Source organism: Lucilia cuprina, chromosome 6 (genome assembly GCF_022045245.1).
Source record: "Lucilia cuprina isolate Lc7/37 chromosome 6, ASM2204524v1, whole genome shotgun sequence".
Taxonomy (NCBI): Eukaryota; Metazoa; Arthropoda; class Insecta; order Diptera; family Calliphoridae; genus Lucilia; species Lucilia cuprina.
The window spans coordinates 4,277,576-4,295,603 of record NC_060954.1 but is presented as its reverse complement, the minus strand read 5'-3'; the positions used below and the strand labels follow the sequence as shown (position 1 = coordinate 4,295,603).

At 30.9% G+C, this 18,028-nt stretch overlaps 8 protein-coding genes across 14 annotated transcripts in view; 7 read left to right on the top strand and 1 right to left on the bottom strand.

Moving 5' to 3' along the window:
• LOC124420985 overlaps positions 1-18,028 on the bottom strand; it is a 139,494-nt gene that overhangs the window by 77,748 nt on the left and 43,718 nt on the right. The window contains exon 2 of the mRNA XM_046955603.1: positions 7,222-7,557. The gene's annotated coding sequence lies outside the window, so the exon portion shown is untranslated. The remainder of the gene's footprint in view (positions 1-7,221; positions 7,558-18,028) is intronic.
• On the top strand, positions 236-3,032 carry LOC111678296 (retinol-binding protein pinta-like). Of its 5 annotated transcripts, none has more exons than XM_023439600.2 (4): positions 236-375; positions 1,436-1,803; positions 1,859-2,231; positions 2,302-3,032. In XM_023439600.2, the coding sequence occupies exons 2-4, from the start codon at positions 1,475-1,477 to the stop codon at positions 2,557-2,559; spliced, it is 960 nt and encodes a 319-aa protein (XP_023295368.2). In that variant the 5' UTR covers positions 236-375; positions 1,436-1,474; the 3' UTR covers positions 2,560-3,032. The 5 variants fall into 5 exon arrangements, with proteins under 5 accessions (XP_023295368.2, XP_046811562.1, XP_023295369.2 ...); XM_046955606.1 differs by having other exon boundaries at positions 236-471; XM_023439601.2 differs by having other exon boundaries at positions 242-375; positions 1,313-1,803.
• On the top strand, positions 4,403-6,006 carry LOC111678297 (alpha-tocopherol transfer protein-like). The gene is made up of 3 exons (XM_023439607.2): positions 4,403-5,175; positions 5,238-5,610; positions 5,667-6,006. The coding sequence occupies exons 1-3, from the start codon at positions 4,877-4,879 to the stop codon at positions 5,931-5,933; spliced, it is 939 nt and encodes a 312-aa protein (XP_023295375.2). The 5' UTR covers positions 4,403-4,876; the 3' UTR covers positions 5,934-6,006.
• Positions 6,761-8,070, top strand: LOC111678300 (alpha-tocopherol transfer protein-like). Its single transcript, XM_023439610.2, has 3 exons — positions 6,761-7,124; positions 7,205-7,577; positions 7,650-8,070. Exons 1-3 carry the CDS (start codon positions 6,826-6,828, stop codon positions 7,908-7,910), a joined length of 933 nt encoding a protein of 310 aa, XP_023295378.2. The 5' UTR covers positions 6,761-6,825; the 3' UTR covers positions 7,911-8,070.
• Positions 7,743-9,315, top strand: LOC111678298 (alpha-tocopherol transfer protein-like). Of its 3 annotated transcripts, none has more exons than XM_046955609.1 (4): positions 7,743-7,875; positions 8,144-8,462; positions 8,525-8,897; positions 8,973-9,315. In XM_046955609.1, the coding sequence occupies exons 2-4, from the start codon at positions 8,161-8,163 to the stop codon at positions 9,228-9,230; spliced, it is 933 nt and encodes a 310-aa protein (XP_046811565.1). In that variant the 5' UTR covers positions 7,743-7,875; positions 8,144-8,160; the 3' UTR covers positions 9,231-9,315. The 3 variants fall into 3 exon arrangements, with proteins under 3 accessions (XP_046811565.1, XP_023295376.2, XP_046811566.1); XM_023439608.2 differs by having other exon boundaries at positions 7,747-7,875; positions 8,134-8,462; XM_046955610.1 differs by having other exon boundaries at positions 7,749-7,875; positions 8,151-8,462.
• On the top strand, positions 10,566-11,740 carry LOC111678299 (alpha-tocopherol transfer protein-like). Its single transcript, XM_023439609.2, has 3 exons — positions 10,566-10,906; positions 10,967-11,339; positions 11,403-11,740. Exons 1-3 carry the CDS (start codon positions 10,608-10,610, stop codon positions 11,658-11,660), a joined length of 930 nt encoding a protein of 309 aa, XP_023295377.2. The 5' UTR covers positions 10,566-10,607; the 3' UTR covers positions 11,661-11,740.
• LOC111678323 (alpha-tocopherol transfer protein-like) lies at positions 14,022-15,382 on the top strand. Its single transcript, XM_023439633.2, has 3 exons — positions 14,022-14,490; positions 14,556-14,931; positions 15,041-15,382. The coding sequence occupies exons 1-3, from the start codon at positions 14,189-14,191 to the stop codon at positions 15,299-15,301; spliced, it is 939 nt and encodes a 312-aa protein (XP_023295401.2). The 5' UTR covers positions 14,022-14,188; the 3' UTR covers positions 15,302-15,382.
• Positions 17,110-18,028, top strand: part of LOC111678310 — a 5,792-nt gene continuing 4,873 nt past the window's right edge. The window contains 2 exon segments of the mRNA XM_046955775.1: positions 17,110-17,482; positions 17,542-17,917. Of these exon segments, the coding sequence (XP_046811731.1) occupies positions 17,187-17,482; positions 17,542-17,917 (672 nt within the window). The 5' untranslated portion in view covers positions 17,110-17,186.

Below are 18,028 nucleotides of genomic sequence, written 5' to 3'. Positions count from 1 at the left end.
TAATATAGGGGTCTGTGTGCATGATAAAAATGAGAAAATAATAAAAAGAGAAATAGACGAATGGAAACAAAAACTACAAAATCATCAAACAAATTCAATAATTTGTAAGAAACCGTAACAGAGCAGTTAACGTTGAAGGAACAGCAGTAGCAGCAGAGGCTAATGAAAAAAAAGTTTTTATAAAAATTCAATTTCAATTGAACTGCAGTTGTGCGACAGTCTTCAAACGGTAAATAACAACTTCAGCGGTTTGGCAGTGTATAACAAAAATCGTTAAAAAGTATTTAAAAAGAGCTGAATATATAGACACCTGTTTGTTATAAAAAATACAAAAAACTAAACAAAATCTTATCAAAAGAAGATTAAATTTAGCCAGTAAACATTTCTATAAACTATAATTCGTATCAGTTATCGAACAAAATAAACAAGTTGAGAAACAACTTAATTTTGAAGATTTTTATAAGCAAAAAAGTATTTATTTGTTTGCTCTTAAAATATTGTGTTTCAAATTGAAAAAAAAACAACAACCGTAATTAGTTATTAAGTCGGTTTATAAATATTTTTAAAAAACAATTGTTTATATAAAAAACTTAAAACGTGATTTTATAAATTATAAGAAAATACACTCAAAAAATTGTGTTGGTAAAAAAAATTAGTAAATAATTAGAAAACAAACTTTCCGCATCTAGTTTTGTTCTCGTTCAGTTCTAGTTCAGATCTAGTTTAGTTCAGTTCTAGTTCAGTTCTAGTTCAGTTCTAGTTCAGTTCTAGTTCAGTTCTAGTTCAGTTCTTGTTCAGTTCTAGTTCAGTTCTAGTTCAGTTCTAGTTCAGTTCTAGTTCAGTTCTAGTTCAGTTCTAGTTCATTTCTAGTTCAGTTCTAGTTCAGTTCTAGTTCAGTTCTAGTTCAGTTCTAGTTCAGTTCTAGTTCAGTTCTAGTTCAGTTCTAGTTCAGTTCTAGTTCAGTTCTAGTTCAGTTCTAGTTCAGTTCTAGTTCAGTTCTAGTTCAGTTCTAGTTCAGTTCTAGTTCAGTTCTAGTTCAGTTCTAGTTCTGTTATAGTTCTGTTATAGTTCTGTTCTACTTCTGTTCTAGTTTTGTTCTAGTTCTGTTCTAGTTTTATTACTAACCCACTGTGCAGTAATTTTAATTGTAAATTTCTTTATCAATTGTAAATAATACCAATTACTGAAAATAATATAATAGCGTCTAAAAAAACTATCAATATTTGTGGCCAAATAGTTACCAGTGGTAACAAACTGTTAATCCGATTAAAAACCAGAAAACAATACTAAAACGACAATTAAAAACTTACAGGTACAATTTTAATTGGATTACTTGCTGATAGTGTTTTGAGTGCCCAGTAAAACCACGAAATAATAAATCAATCAATTGCAGACTAACGTTAAAAATATGACAATTACTTGTGTATATTTTTAGGCGTCCGCTTAGTCAGCAACAGTAGTGTATGAAGACAATATGAATCCAGCCAACGCAGATACACCACCCGTTATAAGGCCATTGACGCCCGCTCTTCAAGAAGTGGCTATTAGAGAATTGAATGAGAATCCGAAACAATTGGCTGACGATGTCTTAAGATTAAGGCAATGGATTTTAAGTCAGCCCCATTTGAAGGCCCGAACAAATGATCAATTTTTATTGGCATTTTTAAGAGGAACAAAATTTAGTCTGGAGCGGTCTAAACAGAAAATTGATCGTTATTATACCTTAAAGGCGGCCATACCGGAAGTATTCAATGAGAAGAGAGTAGTTGATGATCCACAAGTTTTAGAAATATTAAGAATGGGGTAAGTTTGGATTCAATGTATTTGAAGCTAAATTTTATTATATTGATTCCCTTAGCATAATCCTACAAATACCTATACCCGAAGATGAGGGCAGACCTTGTGTTACGATTATAAGAGCTACAGCATATGATACGAGTAAATATAAATTTGAGGATATTATAAGGGTGGGTTCTATGTTTGGTGAAATCATGATGATAGAAGATGATAACTCCACGGTTTGTGGTTATATGGAAATTATGGATATGGTGGATGTATCGGGAACACATTTGTTTAATTTACAACCTGACTTATTAAAAAAGTTTTCAGTATTTGCCGATGAGGCTATGCCCATGCGCCAAAAGGGAACTTGTTTTATAAATGTACCAGGACCATTTGAAAGAGGTTTCAATACTCTAAAGGGATTCTTTCCAGAGAAAATGAAAAGTCGGGTAAGTTTTTACCAAAAAAAACTGAAAAATATAATCTTGTAACCTAATTTCTTATTTTTTTCCCCATTAGATTTCAGTTTGTTCCACAGCTGATATTATATACGATCACGTGCCTCGAGAGTATTTACCGGAAGAATATGGCGGCACCAATGGCACTATGCAGGACATAATCGACCGTATGGAAGCGAAATTAATGAAATATCGTGATTACTTTTTGGATGAACCCAATTATGGTACTGAGGAAAAATTACGAGAGGATGGCTTACCATTTGATTATGAAAGTTATTTTGGTATAGAGGGTTCTTTTAAACAATTGGACATCGATTAATTGGTTGCTCTACTTCCACTTCTTTACTAAACACAAATTGCTCGTTTCATTGTTATACTTACTGTTACTACTACTACTTCTTTTTCGTCTTCTTTATAATTAGTTTAATTAATTCCTATATATGTTATTTATTATCCTAATTGTTGTTTTATTTTTATTTGCAGTTTTAATAATAACTCCTCATAGCAAAATTTATCTAAGACATAAAAATGTAAATTTAACCAAAGATATATTATAGTATTATTATTAATATTGTTTAACATCTGTTGTGATGTTTTCTTTTTATGTTTAAATATTTTAGTTTGTTTAGTTTATAAATGTTGTTTTAATGTTACTAAGTTTTCTTTTCTTCTTTCTTTTTGTTAATTTTTAAAAATTCTTTTACAGATATATGGATAGAGCCTAAGAGAAGATCATGGTTGAAGACATTTTTTGGTTTATTTTAATAATAAAGATGTGAAATGAAGTGGAAAGTCTAGAGGATAAAATATTTATTTGTATTAGCAATAGACTAGACTATATACTAGACTATTGACTAAGCTAGACACCAGCGTAGAATATACAATATACCAGACTACACTATAGACTAGACTATTGACTATACTACTACCTATACTACAAACTAGACTATAGACTAAGCTATAGGCTAGACTATAGACTAGACTATAGACTAAGCTATGGACTAGACTATAGAGTAGGCTTTTGACTAGACTATATACTATATTATAGACTAGACTGTAGACTAAATTATAGACTAGACTATAGACTAGACTGGACTATACATTAGACTATTAACTAGACTAAAGACTAGATTAGACTATAGACTAGACTATAGACTAGACTATAGACTAGACTATAGACTAGACTATAGACTAGACTATAGACTAGACTATAGACTAGACTATAGACTAGACTATAGACTAGACTTTAGACTAGACTATAGACTAGACTTTAGACTAGACTTTAGACTAGACTTTAGACTAGACTTTAGACTAGACTTTAGACTAGACTTTAGACTAGACTTTAGACTAGACTTTAGACTAGACATTAGACTAGACTTTAGACTAGACTTTAGACTAGACTTTAGACTAGACTTTAGACTAGACTTTAGACTAGACTTTAGACTAGACTTTAGACTAGACTTTAGACTAGACTTTAGACTAGACTTTAGACTAGACTATAGACTAGACTTTAGACTAGACTTTAGACTAGACTATAGACTAGATTATAGACTAGATTATAGACTTGACTATAGACTAGATTATAGACTAGACTATAGACTAGACCATTGACTAGACTATAGACTAGAGTATAGACTAGACTATAGACTGGGTATAGACTAGAGTATAGACTAGACTATAGACTAGACTATAGACTAGACTATAGACTAGACTATAGACTAGACTATAGACTAGACTATAGACTAGACTATAGACTAGACTATAGACTAGACTATAGACTAGACTATAGACTAGACTGTAGACTAGACTATAGACTAGACTATAGACTAGACTATCTATCTAGTCTATAGTTAAGTCTAGTTTATAGTCTAATCGATAGACTAGACTATAGACTAGAGTATATACTGGACTGTAGACTAGGCTATAGACTGGACTGTAGCCTAGGCAATGGACTAGACTTTAGACTTGACTATCGACTAGACTATAAACTAGACTATAGACTTTACTATAGACTAGACTGTAGACTAAACTGTAGACTAGACTATATACTACACTATAGGCTATAGACTGGACTGTAGACTGGACTATAGACTAGACTTAAGACTAGACTATAGACTTGACTATCGACTAGACTATAGATTACACTATAGACTAGATTATAGACTACACTATAGACTACACTAAGTACAAGACTATAGACTAAACATATAGTTCAAACTTTACCGACTGAAAACACTAATGCAGACTGTAAACTTGACTATTTAGAATAATTTAATGTCGTTGATTGACATAACAATATACCCGAACCCTGCTCTGCACAAAAACCTATTTAATAATCCAAACATAATAGATAAAAACTATATACAAAAAATTACTAAAAAAAGCTAGCAACAACAATTTGTTAAATATTCAATTTGTTATCAATTTATTTTATTATATATTAATAATATATAAAAACATTTCTTTCATTCATATTCCCCTACTCTTAAGCCCTTCGAAAAAACGAAAACAATGTTTATTATTTTTATATAAAAAATCAAAAATTAACATTTTCCACCAATTAATTCGAAACTGTTGCTCATTCAGAAAACATAGTAAGTTCCCAGCTAAAAAAAGAAAATATAAAATTTAAGAAAATGTCTATAAGACCCTTAAGTCCAGCCTTACAAAAAGTGGCCGTCGAAGAGTTGAATGAAGATCCTAAACGTATAGAATCTGATTTGGCTGATTTTAAAGCGTGGATAGAGCAACAGCCACATTTGAAAGCTCGTACTACAGATCAATTTTTAATAGCTTTTCTTAGAGGCTGTAAATATAGTTTAGAAAAGGCTAAATTGAAATTAGATAATTATTATGCCTTAAAGGAAAAATATCCTGATTTCTTAAAACGTCCCAATTTTGATGATGAGAAATTTCGTAAATTATTAAAAATGGGGTGAGTTAACCGGAGTTAAAAAGGCAAGAATCTTAAAATTTTATTATAAAATTTTTATTTAGTATTATACTATATCTGCCTACCCCTCTAACGGAGTCAGGACCTAGAGTGGTATTAGTGCGTAATGGAGCCTTCGATCCTAGTGAATTCTCCTTTTCGGAAGTAGCTCAATATCGCCAGTTGATGCAAGATATTACCTTGGTGGAAGATGATGTGGCGGTTGTGGGAGGTTTAGTTTTTATTATGGATTTTGCTGATGTCTCAGCAGCTCATCTATTTCAAGCTAGCCCCGGTGCCATGCGTAAAGTTTCTCAGTACTCGGAACAGGCCATTCCGCTACGCATTAAAGCTTCACATTTCATAGATACACCCTCGGGATTTGAGCCGGTATTTAATTTAATAAAACCCATTATGCCCGAGAAAATACAAAAGAGAGTAAGTTTTTCTTTGAAATATTATTTAATTTTACTATACAAATTGTTTGCTCTCAGATGTTTGTCCACGGTTCAAAACGTGAGGAACTGTTTAAGATTATACCCAAAGAAATTTTACCTGAAGAATATGGTGGCCTTAATGGTAGTCTACAGAATTTGATAGATAAATGGGAAGAGAAAATCTTATCCTATAGGGACTATTTCAAAGAAGATGAACAATATGGTGTAGATGAATCCTTGCGTATTAAAGAAGTGGAAGTTACTGATACGAAATCAACAGATATGGGTTTGGTGGGCTCTTTTCGTAAATTAGTGGTGGACTAAGAAGAAGTGGTTTTATTTTGGTATTTAGTAGATTAAACAAATTTTATGTATAATTTAAGAAAATAAAATTGAAATTTTAGACATTTCCGGCTTATTTTTCTCAGCCTTTTTGGGCCAACAAGATAAGTTTGTACAGTTTACTCTATACTCATATGTAAAGCCAAGTAAGTCTATGGTCTAGTGTAGTCTATATTATAATTTAGTCTTTAGTCTAGTATATAGTTTAGTCTAGTATATAGTTTAGTCTAGTTTATAGTTTCGTCTTTAGTCTATCCTATAGTCTAGTTTATAGTTTAGTCTTTAGTCTAGTCTATAGTCTAGTCTATAGTCTAGTCTATAGTCTAGTCTATAGTCTAGTCTATAGTCTAGTCTATAGTCTAGTCTATAGTCTAGTCAATAGTCTAGTCTATAGTCTAGTCTATAGTCTAGTCTATAGTCTAGCCTATAGTCTAATCAATAGGTAGGTACATAGTCTAGTCCATAGCCCAGTCTATGGTCTAGTCTTTAAACTGTTATCAAGCTAACTTTTTTGTAAAAAAATACTGTTGTTTTGCAAAAGCTTTATATAAAAAAAACTTTTAGAAAGCTTAAAATAGTCATGAACAACGTTTTCCTACTACTGACTTTTCCGCCACTCCACCACCTTTATCTCTAAATCTTTTTTTTATTAATTACATACATATCTATGTATATAATAGATAAATGAGCTTATTTTTCAATTACACTCATCATTAATTAACAATTATTGTTTAAACAAAAAAAAACTAAATAAATAAACAAATACGTAATAAAATAAAAATATTTTTACTCAAAAATTTGCTTTCATTAAAGAAATATTCACAAGAGAGAAAACATTAGTTTTATTACAATAAAATAAAATTTTCATTGTAAAATGGTATTAAGACCCCTTACCGATTCGCTACAAAAAGTAGCCAATGAGGAATTAAATGAAGAACCCCAAAGTATGGCTAGCAAATTACAGTCTTTAAAAATTTGGATTACAGAACAGCCTCATTTAAAATCTCGTACAGATGATCAGTTTCTTATAGCATTCTTAAGAAATTGTAAATATAATTTAGAGGAAGCTCAACAAAAACTGGACAATTATTATAGTTATATAGAAAAAAATCCCGAGATCTTAAGAAGACCAGATGTAGCAGAAGAAAGGTTTAGGAAATTATTAAAATGTGGGTGAGTATTGGTGTAAAATATATTCTTAATTTTTTTTTATAAGAAAAAAACGATTTTAAAAAATTATATTTATTTTATAGTGTGGTAGTGTACTTACCACAACCATTAAACGAAGTGGGTCCCCGTGTTGTACTGGTACGCAATGGGGCCTTTGATCCCCGGGAATTTTCCTTTAATGAGGTTTCACAATTTCGTCAATTAATGCAAGATATTTTATTCTTAGAGGATGATGTGGCCGTTGTTTCCGGTCTTATTTATGTTATGGATTTTGGTGAGGTGTCTGCTAGCCACTATATACAAGTTAGTCCGGCGGCCTTAAAAAAAATTTCACAATACACTGAGGAATGTGTTCCTCTAAATCTAAAAGCTAATCACTTTATAAATACGGCCACTGGATTTGCTCCTCTGTATAATTTGGCTAAAGCGTTTATGCCTGCAAAAATACAAAATAAAGTAAAGTTTTAAATAAGCTTTTAAAAGCTTTTATAGTTTTTTTTTTAAATTATGTTTATTTTTTTAACCTAGATGTTTGTTCATGGTTCTAATCTGGAGCAGTTATACAAATCCATACCACAAGAGATATTGCCCTTGGAATATGGTGGCAAGGCTGGCAGTTTACAAGATTTAATCGATCAATGGGAACAGAAAGTTCTTTCTTATGTGGAGTATTTCAAAGATAATGACAAATATGGAGTAGATGAAAGCTTACGTGTTAAGAATTCCGATGGTGCCACTAGATCCAAGTTTTTAGGTATATTTTATTTAACTAAGTTTTGTTTATTATAGAAAGCTTTTGTTGTGCTAAAAGTTTTCTAAAAAAATCTTTAGAGAGAGAAAATTGTTTAACTTTTAAATAACTCCACCTTTTAAAACACCCTTTTGTATTGTTTCCAACTTAATAAACACCAAAAACTATATTTAATCTAATAAAATTTCTTAAATTTAACCAAAACCGATAAGATTTTTTTTTGTTAGCAAAGTACTAATTCATAAAGAAATTAATATTTAGTTCATTTTAGTAAACAGCTTTTAAAACATGGCACAAATAAGACCCTTAAACGAAACTTTGCAAAAAGCAGCTGTCGAACAATTGGGTGAAGATCCTAAACGTCTAGTGGAAGATTTGGAGGCCCTTAAGACATGGATAAAACAACAACCTCATCTCAAAGCCAATACTGATGATCAGTTTTTAATAGCTTTCCTAAGAGGCTGTAAATATAGTTTGGAAAAGGCTAAATCAAAAATAGATAAATTCTTTACCTTAAAAACAAAATTTCCCGAAATGTTTGGTGTTACGGATATAGATAGTCCTAGATTTAAGGAAATCTTTAAAATGGGGTAAGTTCAGAATGGAAACAAAATAATAAACTTTAAACTACATTTTTTTGGTGTATATGTAGTATGTGGATGTATTTACCCACTCCCCTCAATGAGACTGGACCGCGTATATGTATCATGCGCAGTGGTTTATATCCAGCCGATAAGTACTCGGTGGAAGAAATCATGGGTGTAGCAAATGCTGTGCAAGAAGTCTTAATGCTAGACGATGATTATGCCAATGTTAACGGTGTGGTATTTATTGGAGATTTTGAAAAAGCCACCATGGCTCATATGTTTCAAATGACTCCGGGCGTAATGAAAAAAATGACTGTGTTTTCCGAAGAAGCCATTCCTTTAAGACCGAAATCTTCACATTTCTTTAATACACCCGCAGGTTTTGATACAGTATTCAATATGGTCAAACCCATGTTGTCACAGAAACAACAAAATCGGGTGAGTTTTGCAACAAATCTTCATATTATAACAAATCGTTTAATATAACATACACTTTTTTAAAATTTTTTTTAGTTATATGTCCATGGCAATAAATTGGATTCTTTAATCCAACAAATTCCCTTAAAATATTTACCCAAAGAATATGGCGGTGAAAATGGTTCTTTTGATGAAATCACTGCCGTTTGGGAAAAGAAATTGGAGGATTATAGAGATTATTTTAAGAAGAATGCTGAATATGGTACCGATGAGAAATTACGACCTGGCAAAGCTATCGATTTTGATAGTATGTTTGGCATAGAGGGTTCTTTTAGGAAATTAAATGTGGATTAAGATTAAGGCAATAAAATATTACATTTTTATAATTTTTTTTTACATTAATAGTAATATTTACTGTTTATTACAGTTGCAACAAATTAATAAAGCAGTAATACGATAATAATAACAATTAAATAAAGTTGTGAACTAGTTTTAGTTAGGTTCTGAACAAGAACTGAGCTATAGTTCCAGTTTAGTTTCAGTTCTAGTTTAGTTCTAGTTCAGTTCTAGTTCAGTTCTAGTTCAGTTCTAGTTCAGTTCTAGTTCAGTTCTAGTTCAGTTCTAGTTCAGTTCTAGTTCAGTTCTAGTTCAGTTCTAGTTCAGTTCTAGTTCAGTTCTAGTTCAGTTCTAGTTCAGTTCTAGTTCAGTTCTAGTTCAGTTCTAGTTCAGTTCTAGTTCAGTTCTAGTTCAGTTCTAGTTCAGTTCTAGTTCAGTTCTAGTTTAATTCTAGTATTGCTGCTCAGTGTATTTCAAAAAATGGAATTAAATCTAATTTATCAAAAAGTTTGGTGAACTTTTAATTGTTAAAAAAAAATAAATTATTTATCTCAAAATTCCCTATTGATCACTTTTTTAGATCCTTCAAGACATGCTATTGAGTTATTTTTAAAAATGTATTGTATTTTGTATTGATATTTGGAGCATTTGTTTATAAATTTGCACTAAATTTTTACGCGTAGTACTATTAAATATTATAAAATGATTGGCAAAATCTAGTCATAAAGTCTAAAATGTATTCCCTAACAAAATAAATTTAATCACTAAAAAACTACATGATGAAATATGTACTCAAGTTGAAAATATATTAAAGTATGATCGATACGAATTGTGGACATACTAAAGGGAATATATATACAATATTATGAGAGAGGGGTAAGGATTGAGTTTTATTTAAATTGTGGCTTACGATTGAGATATTAGAAAATAATGTATATTTCTCAACTTTAAGTAGTTTTTTTCAGACCTTTCTTAAGAAAACTGATGGCATTCGTGTCAATTAAATAGGTCTATTTCTAATAGACTATTGAAGAGTTTTTTCAAAGAAATTAACAATTGCTAACGTTTTACTATCTTACCATAAAGAAACATTGATATTGTCCTAACAACGATCGACCTTTTCAAAAAAATCAGCTTATCTTCAAGATAAACAAATACACCCCAACAAGGGACAATAATATCGTATACTAGTACGTGCAAAAACTTACTGCTACTACCCCCCTCACCATAAGTTCTAATAACATTACTTAACTTATCAGTTACTTTTTATCTGTTAACCGTCTAATATTGATAATGTCTAGGAATTGTAATATAGGGAAAATAGAAAATCAATTCAATAGCTACTAAAATTTTTAAGTTAGTCTACTTTTAAAAGTGTTAATAGTGGGAAGCAAAATGGCTCAAATACGACCTTTAAATGAGGATTTACAAAAGGCTGCAGCCGAAATAGGAGAAGATCCAGCACGCATTTCAGCCGACTTAGAGGCCTTGAAGACATGGATTAAACAACAGCCACATTTGCGTGCCAATACTGATGATCAGCTTTTAATAGCTTTTTTGCGTGGCTGCAAATACAGCTTGGAAAGAGCAAAATCTAAAATTGATAAATTCTATACCTTAAAAAGTAAATTTCCCGAAATTTTCAGACCCACCGATGTGGATGATCCCAAGTTTAGAGACATCTTTCGTTTGGGGTAAGTTACTTTTTTGGCTTAAATGGAAAACTAATACTAACTACACTTTATATCATTTAGTATGTGGTCTTATCTGCCTACACCTTTAAATGGTAATGGTCCACGTATTGGTATTATGCGCATGGGTTTATATTCTGCCGATAAATACAACATTGAAGAGGTAATGGCAGTGGCTAGTGCCATGCAAGAAATTGTTTTACTCGAAGATGATTATGCTATTATCAATGGTGTGGTATTCATTGGTGATTTTGAAAAGGCCACTATGGCTCATATGTTTCAAATGACACCCTCAGTGGCTAAGAAAATGACAGTGTTTTCGGAAGAAGCTATACCCCTAAGACCTAAAGCCTCACATTTTATTAACACACCTACGGGTTTTGAACCCGTTTTCAATATGATTAAACCCATGATGTCGGAGAAACAACAGAAAAGGGTAAGTTATACAAAATTTAAAAAAATAATTTTTCATATCATTTTTTTTTTCTTTTTTTGATAGTTATATGTCCATGGGAATAAAATGGACTTGCTAACCAATGAAATCCCTCTGAAATACTTGCCCAAAGAGTATGGCGGTGAAAATGGTTGTATAGCTGATCTCACTGTCGAATGGGAAAAGAAATTAGATGATTATAGAGATTATTTTAAGAAGAATGCTGAATTTGGTACCGATGAAAAATTACGTCCCGGCAAAGCTATCGATTTTGATAGTATGTTTGGCATAGAGGGTTCCTTCCGTAAATTAAATGTGGATTGATGTGTAATAATAATTCTTTATAGTTTAAAATTTTTAGAGGCGAATAAAAAAAAATAAGTAAAAAATTTAAATTTACAAAGTTATAAATTAATTTATGTACTTACATAGTATGGAATATAAGGTAGTCTATGGACTATAGAATAGTCTATAGTCTGGACTATAGAATAGTATATAGTCTGGACTATAGAGTAGTATATAGTTTGGACTATAGAGTAGTCTATAGTCTGGACTATAAAGTAGTCTATAGTCTGGACTATAAAGTAGTCTCTAGTCTATAATATAGCTTTGTTTAGTCTGGACTATAAAGTAGTCTCTAGTCTATAATATAGCTTTGTTTAAAGTCTCAAATATCAGTAGTCTAGAGTACAGAGTAGTCTAAAGTTTAGACTATAAGGAAGTCTATATTCTGAACTATAGAGTAGTCTATAGTCTGGACTATAAGGAAGTCTAAAGTCTGAACTATAGAGTAGCATGTTTTCAAGACTACATACTAGTCTATAGTCTGCAGTATAGAGTAGTATATAGTCTGGGCTATAGAGTAGCCTTTACCGTTGCGTATAAAATCTTGTTATATGTTAAATACACCGGGATATTTTCACAGTGTTTTGAGTATATTGATGCCGCTGTTAACCGAGAAACTGAGACAGATAGTCTCTAGTCTATAATATAGCTTTGTTTAAAGTCTCAAATATACAGTAGTCTAGAGTATAGAGTAGTCTAAAGTTTAGACTATAAGGAAGTCTAAATTCTGAACTATAGAGTAGTCTATAGTCTGGACTATAAGGAAGTCTAAAGTCTGAACTATAGAGTAGCATGTTTTCAAGACTACATACTAGTCTATAGTCTGCAGTATAGAGTAGTATATAGTCTGGGCTATAGAGTAGTCTATAGGCTGGACTATAGAGTAGTCTATAGACCTGACTATAGAGTAGTCTATAGACCTGACTATAGAGTAGTCTATAGACCTGACTATAGAGTAGTCTATAGACCTGACTATAGAGTAGTCTATAGACCTGACTATAGAGTAGTCTAGAGACTGGACTATAGAGTAGTATATAGACTGGACTGTAGAGTAGTCTATAGACTGGACGGTAGAGTAGTATATAGACTGGACTGTAGAGTAATCTATAGTCTGGACTTAGAGTAATCTAAAGTCTGGACTTAGAGTAATCTATAGTCTAGACTATAGAGTAATCTGTAGTCTGGACTTTGGAGTAGTCACTGGACTATATACAGAGTAGTCTTTAGTTTGGACTATAAGTAAGTCTAAAGTCTGAACTGTAGAGTAGCGTATTTTCTCCATAGTCTGGACTATAGATTAGTTTTATGTCTGCACTATAGAGTAGTCTTTAGTCTGACTATAGAGTAGTCTATGGTCTGGACTATAGAGTAGTCTATAGTCTGGACTATAGAGTAGTCTATAGTCTGGACTATAGAGTAGTCTATAGTCTGGACTATAGAGTAGTCTATAGTCTGGACTATAGAGTAGTCTATAGTCTGGACTATAGAGTAGTCTATAGTCTGGACTATAGAGTAGTCTATAGTCTGGACTATAGAGTAGTCTATAGTCTGGTCTATGGAGTAGTCTATAGTCTGGTCTATGGAGTAGTCTATAGTCTGGTCTATAGAGTAGTCTATAGTCCGGACTTTACAGTAGTCTTTAGTCTGGACTGTAGGGAAGCCTAAAGTCTGAACTGTAGAGTAGTCTATAGTCTGGAGTATAGAATAGTCTATAGTCTAGACTATGGGGTAGTCAAAAGCCTGGACTATAGAGTAGTCTTTAGTCTGGACTATAAAGTAGTCAATAGTCTGAACTAATGACTAGTCTATAGTATGGACTATGAGGCTGACTTTAATCTGGACTATGGAGTAGTGTTTAGTTCAGTTTTGTAGCTCTATTATCTAAACTGGAATGGATAATAATGTAGACTATAATATGAAGTTGATTCTATACAGGGCTGGAGTAAAGCCTGGACTATAAAGTAGTTTTAAATCTAGACTATAGAACCGACTTTACACAGAATTATTTTTTTTAAAGTGTATTAAAATAAAACACCCTAATGCATAAACGGCCTTTCTAATTATGATCGTTGATCATTTTAATAAATCTACATGATTACTTCCAATATTTACTCTCTGCTCTAAGCTGATAATCAAAGCTTACAATAGAAGAAACTTGTTTTAAAAAATAATATCGAAAATAGTTCAAGTAGTTTTCAATGTAAAGTTCAAAAACATGTTTTAATACTAATAAATCAACTAAAACAATGTAAACTAATAACTAAATTAAGAAAAGCTCTTAAATTTAGTTTGAACTTATTTAATGAAAATTTTCTAAAACATGTATTAATCTAGGAAAATGTTTTATATTTTCAAGCAGATGTTTTAAAAGCACTACTTTGTCTATATATAAATAAAATAATCTTTTTTCTACTTGAATTACTTTAATTATAAGCTAAAAATATTAATTTTTATTTAACAGTTGCAATTAAAACTTCAACTTGTAACGATCTCAGGCACAAAGTAGTATGTCTTATATAAAAGCTTTACCTTTGGTATTACAAAAAGTGGCTGAATTGGAATTAGCAGAAGTGCCACACAGAATACCTGAGGACCTAAAAGCCCTAAGAACTTGGATAGAACAGCAGCCACATTTAAATGCCCGACTGGAACAACAATTTCTAATACAATATCTGCGCGGCTGTAAATATAGTTTGGAGAAAGCTAAAACCAAACTAGATCTATTTTTCACTTTGAAATCAAAATTTCCCGATTTATTTAATGTTACCGATATAAATGAGACAAGATTTAGAAAAATTTATAATAATGGGTGAGAATTTAAAAATAAAATTTGGATTTAAGTAAAAATTTATTAATTTAATTTAATTTTTGCAGTTTTGGTCTAGCCTTGCCACGACCTCTCAACGAGCATGGTCCACGTATATTTTTTCTGACATTTGAAGGTGATATTGGCAAAGGTCTATTTGATATAGAAGATTTATTTCGAGTGGTGAATGCTATGCATGAAATTTTAATTGTTGATGATCCTTATGCCGGCATTAATGGTATTGTTTATATTTTGGATATGAAAAATATTTCCCTAAATATGGCATCAAAATTTACACCATCTTTTCTGAGAAAAATTGTACAATTTTATGAGAAATCTTTACCGTTGCGTATAAAAGCTTGTCATATGTTAAATACACCGGGATATTTTCACAGTGTTTTGAGTATATTGATGCCGCTGTTAACCGAGAAACTGAGACAGAGGGTAAGATTCTTATTAGAAGTTGTCTAAACTGAGCTCAAGCTTGCTATAGGAAACTCTGAATATCTAATTATGATAAAATTTTAAATTTTCCTTTCTCTCTTTTTTTTAGATGTTTATTTATGGTCAAAATTATGCTGATGATTTAGAGAAAAATATTCCCAAAAAATATTTACCCAACTATTTGGGTGGAACTAATGGTGATCGAGAACAACTCATAAAGAACTTTGAAGAGAAATGGTTAGAGTATGCGGATTATTTTAAACAAAATGAAAACTATGGCACCGAAGAACTATTGAGACCTGGTAAACCTATCGATTTTGATAATATGTATGGTTTGGGTGGTTCATTCCGTAAATTAGATGTGGACTAGAGGAAAGTATCTTAATTAAACTAAATTTTAAGTTTTTGTTTTCGAAATGTATGTAAAATGTATAATAAAATGACTTTGAAAGCCATCAAAAGTTTTGCCAATAACATTATAACAGTTCTAGTACTCTGTAAAATATTTCCGAAGAAAGCTTTTCACTCTAAGGAAAGAAATAAAACTCTTCTAAGGGAATGTTTAGTCACAGAAAGAAAGTTTAACTGTCTAAAAAAGTAATGTTAAAAAAGCTTTACTTTCTAAGAGAATAAACTTTACCAAAGAAAGCTTTATGACCTAAGAAGTTGTTTACTAAATAAAGCTTTATTTTACTCAACAAAAGTAAACTTTAGAAAAAAGCCTCACTTTAAAACTTTACTTTCCAAGGGAATAAACTTTACTAGAAAAAGCTTTACTGCCTAAAGAAATAAAGTGTACAAAATAAAGCTTTACTTCGTAGGGAGTAATTTACTAAAGAAATCTTTAAACTTTAAGGAAGTAGTTTACTTATAAAAGCTTTAATTTACTTCTCCAAGGAATAAACTTTACTAAAGAAAGCTTTACTGCCTTAGAAAGCAAACTTTAAAAAAAAAGGAAGTAAATTAACTGTACAAAAAAGCTTTACACCCTAAGGGAGTAGTTTACTAAAGAAAACTTTACTCCCTAAGGAAGTAGTTTACTAATAAAGTCTTTAATTTAATCTCTAAAGGAATAAACTTTACTAAAGAAAGTTTTACTGCCGTAGAAAGCAAACTGTGCAAAAATGCTTTACTTTAAGTAAAAAAAAAGCTTTACTTCCTAAGAGAGTAGTTTACTTAAGAAAGCTTTACTTCGTAAAGAAGTAGTTTACTAATAAAAGCTTAATTTTAGTCTTCAAAGGAATACACTTTACTAAAGAAAGCTTTACTGCCTTAGAAACAAACTGTACAAAAAAGCTTTACTCCCAAAGTTTACTAATGAAAAACTTCCTAAAGATGTAGTTTACTAATAAAAGCTTTAATTTAGTCTCTTAAGGAACAAGCAATTAACTTTACTAAAGAAAGATTTACTGCCTTAGAAAGCAAATTGTGCAAAAAAAGCTTTACTCTCTAAACGCAGTAAAGCTCTCTAGAGAACGGAGTAGACTTGACTAAAGAACGGAGTATACTTTGCCAAAGAAAGCTTTAAGTAAACTGTTCAAAATAAAGTTTTAATGAAGTTATTGATGGTTTATTGTAGGAATTTTGTATGGAAAATATGCGTAAAATAAGCTTTTAATATCTTTATGAATACGGGGGCAAACTTTAAACTTTACTAAAGCAGATTTTACTGCCTTAGGAAAACCCTATTCCTTAATAATCTAAAGAAAACTTACTCCCTTAAGGAATAAACGTATCTAAATAAAGCTTTTAAACTCAAAAGAATTAACTTTACTAATGGAAGTTTTCTTCTCTTTAATAATTAATAATTTTTTATTAGATTTTCATAAATTTGTACTAAACTGTATGTTGGGTTATTGAAAAATATATATATTTCTATTAGAACCCAATATTTTTTAATAAAAACATATATTTAATAACATGTGTCACTTTTGCTTTTATTCCAATAGCTTTTTTTTTGTTTATATAGAGCACAACAGACAGTAAATTTTTACCCATTTATATAGAATATTTTAACTTATTAAAATATGTAAATATCTGTATAATTAAAACATTTGTCTAAAATAACTGGTATCTCACTCTATCTACAACTTTTATAAAAACCACTATAAAATTTACAATAATTAATTTATTTCTAATATAAAACTTGTTCTTTTTATATTATAAAATTTCATTGACTTATAGTTTTCCTGACTTAAAGACAACTTCAAGTAGTAGTTTAAAAACGAACGTCTTAGAAACCGTAACAAGAAAATATGATAAAACCATTATCAGAGGAATTACAAAAAGTTGCAGAAACTGAATTATCAGAAGTACCAAAAAGAATACCCGATGATTTGTTAGCTTTGAAAACTTGGCTGCAACAGCAACCACATTTAAAAGCCCGTCAAGATGATCAGTTTTTAATACAATACCTGCGTGGCTGTAAATACAGTTTAGAAAAGGCGAAAACCAAATTGGATCTGTTTTTTACCTTGAAGACAAAATTTTCGGAATTTTTAAATGTCACCAATGTACATGATCCCAGCTTTAGGAAAATGTATAATTATGGGTAAGTTTTAAAGTGAATCAAATTATAAATTATTATGATTTTATACACATGTATTTCAGACTTTGCGGACCTTTACCCAGGCCATTGAACGATAATGGTGCTCGCATTTATTATACCAAATATGAGGGTGATGTCGCTAAGGGTCTAGTTGATTTCGATGAACTTTATCGTGTTACAAATGCTATGCATGAAATTGTTATTATGGATGATCCTTATGCCTGTATAAATGGTAATATTTATATAATGGATTTGAAAGGTATCACCTTAAATGCGGCTTCAAAATATACTCCAATATTTTTACGTAAACTTATACAATTTTATGAGAAATCTTTACCTTTACGTATTAAGGGTGTTCACTTTATAAATACGCCGGGATTTTTCCATAGTGTTTTAAATATTGTGATGCCGCTGTTGTCGGAGAAACTGAGACAAAGGGTAAGTTCAGTTCTGGTTCAGTTCTAGTTCAGTTCTAGTTCAGTTCTAGTTCAGTTCTAGTTCTGTTCTAGTTCAGTTCTAGTTCAGTTCTAGTTCAGTTCTAGTTCAGTT

Excerpts from the sequence above, each read along its gene's own strand:
- LOC111678296 (XM_023439600.2), top strand. The coding sequence starts at position 1,475 with ATGAATCCAGCCAACGCAGATACACCACCCGTTATAAGGCCATTGACG. Across the intron at positions 1,804-1,858 it reads TTAGAAATATTAAGAATGGG|CATAATCCTACAAATACCTA; the intron begins GTAAGTTTGGAT and ends TGATTCCCTTAG. Across the intron at positions 2,232-2,301 it reads CAGAGAAAATGAAAAGTCGG|ATTTCAGTTTGTTCCACAGC; the intron begins GTAAGTTTTTAC and ends TTTCCCCATTAG.
- LOC111678298 (XM_046955609.1), top strand. The coding sequence starts at position 8,161 with ATGGCACAAATAAGACCCTTAAACGAAACTTTGCAAAAAGCAGCTGTC. Across the intron at positions 8,463-8,524 it reads AAGGAAATCTTTAAAATGGG|TATGTGGATGTATTTACCCA; the intron begins GTAAGTTCAGAA and ends GTGTATATGTAG. Across the intron at positions 8,898-8,972 it reads CACAGAAACAACAAAATCGG|TTATATGTCCATGGCAATAA; the intron begins GTGAGTTTTGCA and ends AATTTTTTTTAG.
- LOC111678297 (XM_023439607.2), top strand. The coding sequence starts at position 4,877 with ATGTCTATAAGACCCTTAAGTCCAGCCTTACAAAAAGTGGCCGTCGAA. Across the intron at positions 5,176-5,237 it reads CGTAAATTATTAAAAATGGG|TATTATACTATATCTGCCTA; the intron begins GTGAGTTAACCG and ends ATTTTTATTTAG. Across the intron at positions 5,611-5,666 it reads CCGAGAAAATACAAAAGAGA|ATGTTTGTCCACGGTTCAAA; the intron begins GTAAGTTTTTCT and ends GTTTGCTCTCAG.
- LOC111678300 (XM_023439610.2), top strand. The coding sequence starts at position 6,826 with ATGGTATTAAGACCCCTTACCGATTCGCTACAAAAAGTAGCCAATGAG. Across the intron at positions 7,125-7,204 it reads AGGAAATTATTAAAATGTGG|TGTGGTAGTGTACTTACCAC; the intron begins GTGAGTATTGGT and ends TTTATTTTATAG. Across the intron at positions 7,578-7,649 it reads CTGCAAAAATACAAAATAAA|ATGTTTGTTCATGGTTCTAA; the intron begins GTAAAGTTTTAA and ends TTTTTAACCTAG.
- LOC111678299 (XM_023439609.2), top strand. The coding sequence starts at position 10,608 with ATGGCTCAAATACGACCTTTAAATGAGGATTTACAAAAGGCTGCAGCC. Across the intron at positions 10,907-10,966 it reads AGAGACATCTTTCGTTTGGG|TATGTGGTCTTATCTGCCTA; the intron begins GTAAGTTACTTT and ends TATATCATTTAG. Across the intron at positions 11,340-11,402 it reads CGGAGAAACAACAGAAAAGG|TTATATGTCCATGGGAATAA; the intron begins GTAAGTTATACA and ends TTTTTTTGATAG.
- LOC111678323 (XM_023439633.2), top strand. The coding sequence starts at position 14,189 with ATGTCTTATATAAAAGCTTTACCTTTGGTATTACAAAAAGTGGCTGAA. Across the intron at positions 14,491-14,555 it reads AGAAAAATTTATAATAATGG|TTTTGGTCTAGCCTTGCCAC; the intron begins GTGAGAATTTAA and ends TAATTTTTGCAG. Across the intron at positions 14,932-15,040 it reads CCGAGAAACTGAGACAGAGG|ATGTTTATTTATGGTCAAAA; the intron begins GTAAGATTCTTA and ends TCTTTTTTTTAG.